Genomic DNA, 3365 nt, shown 5'->3' with positions numbered 1-3365 from the left:
ATCGCTATCAAAAATAAATTATAAAAGATAATAAAAAGATAAAAGAAAAAATCAATTTTTAATCGTGTGTTATAAATTTAAAAAGTAGATAATATATCAGTGCAAAAAAAACAATTTAAAGCAAAGTGCAAAGTGAAAATCAAGCAACAATCAACTTAACAACGAGTCGATTATTTTGAACTGAATTCAACAACCAACCATTGCACTTCGAACCACCACAACCACCTTGCATCAGTTTTCATTCGCAAGCACGGGCAAGGTCATACAACGGTGCACTTAACTACACACTAGTGATAGTATTTCAGTTGAAGTACGTCGCATTAGAAAATACCTATTTGTCTCTACAACTCGTTTCCGTTTGACAAGCCATCAAAATAGGTACTCGACTGCGCGTACACAACCTCAGTAAAGATAACAACGATATGATCTATATAGATGACTCAGAACCTGAAGGTGGTAAGTACTCCTAGTTACAATGTGTTAAAAAAATATATACTTATGTAGTTGTAGTATGCATCACGTGTTCTCCACACCTTTTCGTTTACATATACTACAAGTAAGTTTGAACCACTTTGAGTGTCACTTGGATTGAGTACTTACTTCTACATTGTGTTTTTTTGTTTGGTTGTTTGGTAGAAAATATTTATTTCTCCGACAAAACCAATTTGCTGATAATATCTTATTGGTAGCCCTCACTAACTTCCCTTTGTTTTTCGCTTACTTGTGATTCACTGTTGCTTTATCAAATCAGTTTGTTGTTAGACTTCGCAGTTAATTACAGAAAATATTTTGAGCGAAATATCTTTATGTACTATGAAGGTACTTTTTGCACTACGGAAAATTTTCATACATACATGTAAGCATATATAAAAGAGGCCATGAGAGCAGAAGCCACAATTTTTTTTTTTTCTATTCAACTTCTTAAAACAGTCTCAAATGTGATAAATTTTAAAATAAAGGGAGCTTTTTCCTGAATTTAATGGTATGCGCTTTATTTTAAAATTTATCATATTTGAGGCTATTTTAAGCAGGCAAGTACAAAAACAAAATTTTGAGTTAGGCCACTTCTGCTCTCATGGCCTCAAATATCTGTGGATAGTAAAAGAAATATCTTGCATTGCAAATAAAACTAGGAACGTTCCTTTTGAGGTCATCATGTTGCTTCGCTAGTAAAAATATTTAACAAATATAATTAAAAAAATTAAAATTAAAATACATTACACTGTGCATATCATTTCATCATTTTCGAAGTAATGAAAAATCATTGAGTTAAATAAAAACACAAATACTCTAAAATTTCGCTTTCAACCCCCTTTAAAAACTTTAAAAAAAAAACGCAAATTGCGTTCTATTGTATTTTTTTTTGACATTTTAATTTACTCCGAACTTTAAGTATTTACTCCGAAATTTCAAGAATTGCATTTTGCGAACATACTAAAAATCATTATCACACTAAAGGCAGTATTGAACCATTTTTGAAAATATTTATTAATGTTAATTGACACGTAGTTTTTGGAACGGTTTGAATTTTTTTAGATGTATGTATGTTAATACATCAAGTCCAGGGAACTTTGTAAAGATATATTAGCAGAATGTAAATTTAATTTCGCTAAACTTTTTGTGGAATCAGTAAAGAATTATTTATATATATACATAGTATTTGTGTATTTATGTATATACATTAGGCATATGACTTTTTTGTAAAATTAAATCCACCTATGAATAATGAAAACACAGCAAAAATAACGGTTGATTTTTGGCATTTTTTTTTTTTGTTAAAGGTGTCCTCGTTTTGGTATACTTATGTTCGACAATTTTTATATGAAGGATCATGCACAACACCTTCAGCAAATAAATTGCCAAAAATTAATGTTAGGTAACAGCAACTTTGAACTTGCACTTTATTATACTAGCTTGTTAATTTTTTAGATATTGCACGAAGTTTAAAACTTGGATATATACGATTGTTGTTAAAAAAACAAAACTATATTTTTATAACTATAACAAAATAAAAAAAAATATATAAAACACGCACTTATAATTATGACGCGAGGTGTATGTATATACCGAAGAAAATTCATCCAAATTTTAAAATATATTAAGCAGTTTTTTCTTTAAAAAATATCTTTCATGGAAATATCCGATTTTCGTAGTTATTCCGAAAACTTCGGAGTTGTGAAAATTTGTGAATTGCCGCGGAAATAAATTGATTCACTGCTTTCGGAATCAACTGCAAAAATTGTTTAAGTGTACCTTAAAAAGGACAGATATGTTATTTTTAATATTTTAGAAAAGTTTTAGTCATATAATAATTCTGAATAAATCCGAATATATTCGGAGTTACCAAAATTACACTTAAAATTTTGTGTATTCATTTTTTAAACCTAGAATCATCTACTTACAATGAGCTACTTTAAATTTTTATTGCTACAATTCAGCAATAAAAAAGATAATAATCGAAAAAGTGAATTTGAATCCATCTTTAATCAAAACTGTTTAAATTTAATCACTTTCTAAAAGCCTCAGCATAAATTTTTTCTCTAGAAATCACCATTACATCAATAATATAATGTATAATACACTAACCGAAAGGGGCGGTCCTTCACTCGTCGACGGATGAACATAAATTTTAATAAAGTGTTTAACTAAAGCCAATTTACAAATTAAGATAAGACAAAAGCGCAGCATGAACGCGAAAGCAAGGCGAAAATGGGAAAATACTTACAAAACGACCGGAAAGGCAGATAAACGCGGCGCGCGACTCTCGACTGCCTACGCCTCCACAAATAAAAATTTTAGAAAGAAATGGAAACGCAAAAAAGAACCGAGCCGCTAATAAATTTTATCCATTTTCAGCAGAAAACAAAAAAAAACGATATATTAAGAATCCAAAGAAAAATGAGACAAGCCCATTTGAAAATGGCACTGACAAGGCCAAGGCAAATAAAGGCCGACCGTTATGAAGTGCTAAAGTACGAAGGTGGCTGGGAAAGTTAGAAAGAAAGTGGAAAGTTAAAAATTGAAAATCAGAAGTCTTTAAGCAGCAATAAAAAATGGAAATTAAGGATGTGCATGTATGTATGTATGCGCATGATGGTGTTGTATTTATATATATATACATACATAGCGCTAGTTCAGTTAGACTTTGAATGAATTTGTAAAAAGCTCTGCTGCTCATAGCGGCCTAAATTTGTGCATAAGTATGTGCATGTAGTATGTATGCATGTGGCGCACGTTCCAGAGGGAGTTGAAATTCGTAAACGAAAAGGATAACTTTTGTTTTTTTTTGTTGTTGTTCAAGATGTTTTATGCAAATGCGAAACTTTCAAAACTGTGCCAGACAACTTAGGCTGGCAATTTAGTAA

The 3365-nt window shown here is 30.5% G+C and overlaps 1 protein-coding gene across 2 annotated transcripts in view; it reads left to right on the top strand.

Annotated features, from left to right (window-relative positions):
* Positions 1-62: 62 nt before the first annotated feature.
* The window catches only part of LOC118744214 (probable serine/threonine-protein kinase HSL1), a 113581-nt gene continuing 110278 nt past the window's right edge, over positions 63-3365 (top strand). For both annotated transcript variants that reach the window (XM_036477072.1, XM_036477071.1), the window contains exon 1: positions 63-456. In XM_036477072.1, the coding sequence (XP_036332965.1) occupies positions 423-456 (34 nt within the window). In that variant the 5' untranslated portion in view covers positions 63-422. The remainder of the gene's footprint in view (positions 457-3365) is intronic.

Source organism: Rhagoletis pomonella, unplaced genomic scaffold (genome assembly GCF_013731165.1).
Source record: "Rhagoletis pomonella isolate Grant_MI unplaced genomic scaffold, Rhpom_1.0 Rhpom_scaffold_00008, whole genome shotgun sequence".
NCBI classification, from domain to species: Eukaryota; Metazoa; Arthropoda; class Insecta; order Diptera; family Tephritidae; genus Rhagoletis; species Rhagoletis pomonella.
This window is presented reverse-complemented; position numbering and strand designations above follow the sequence as displayed.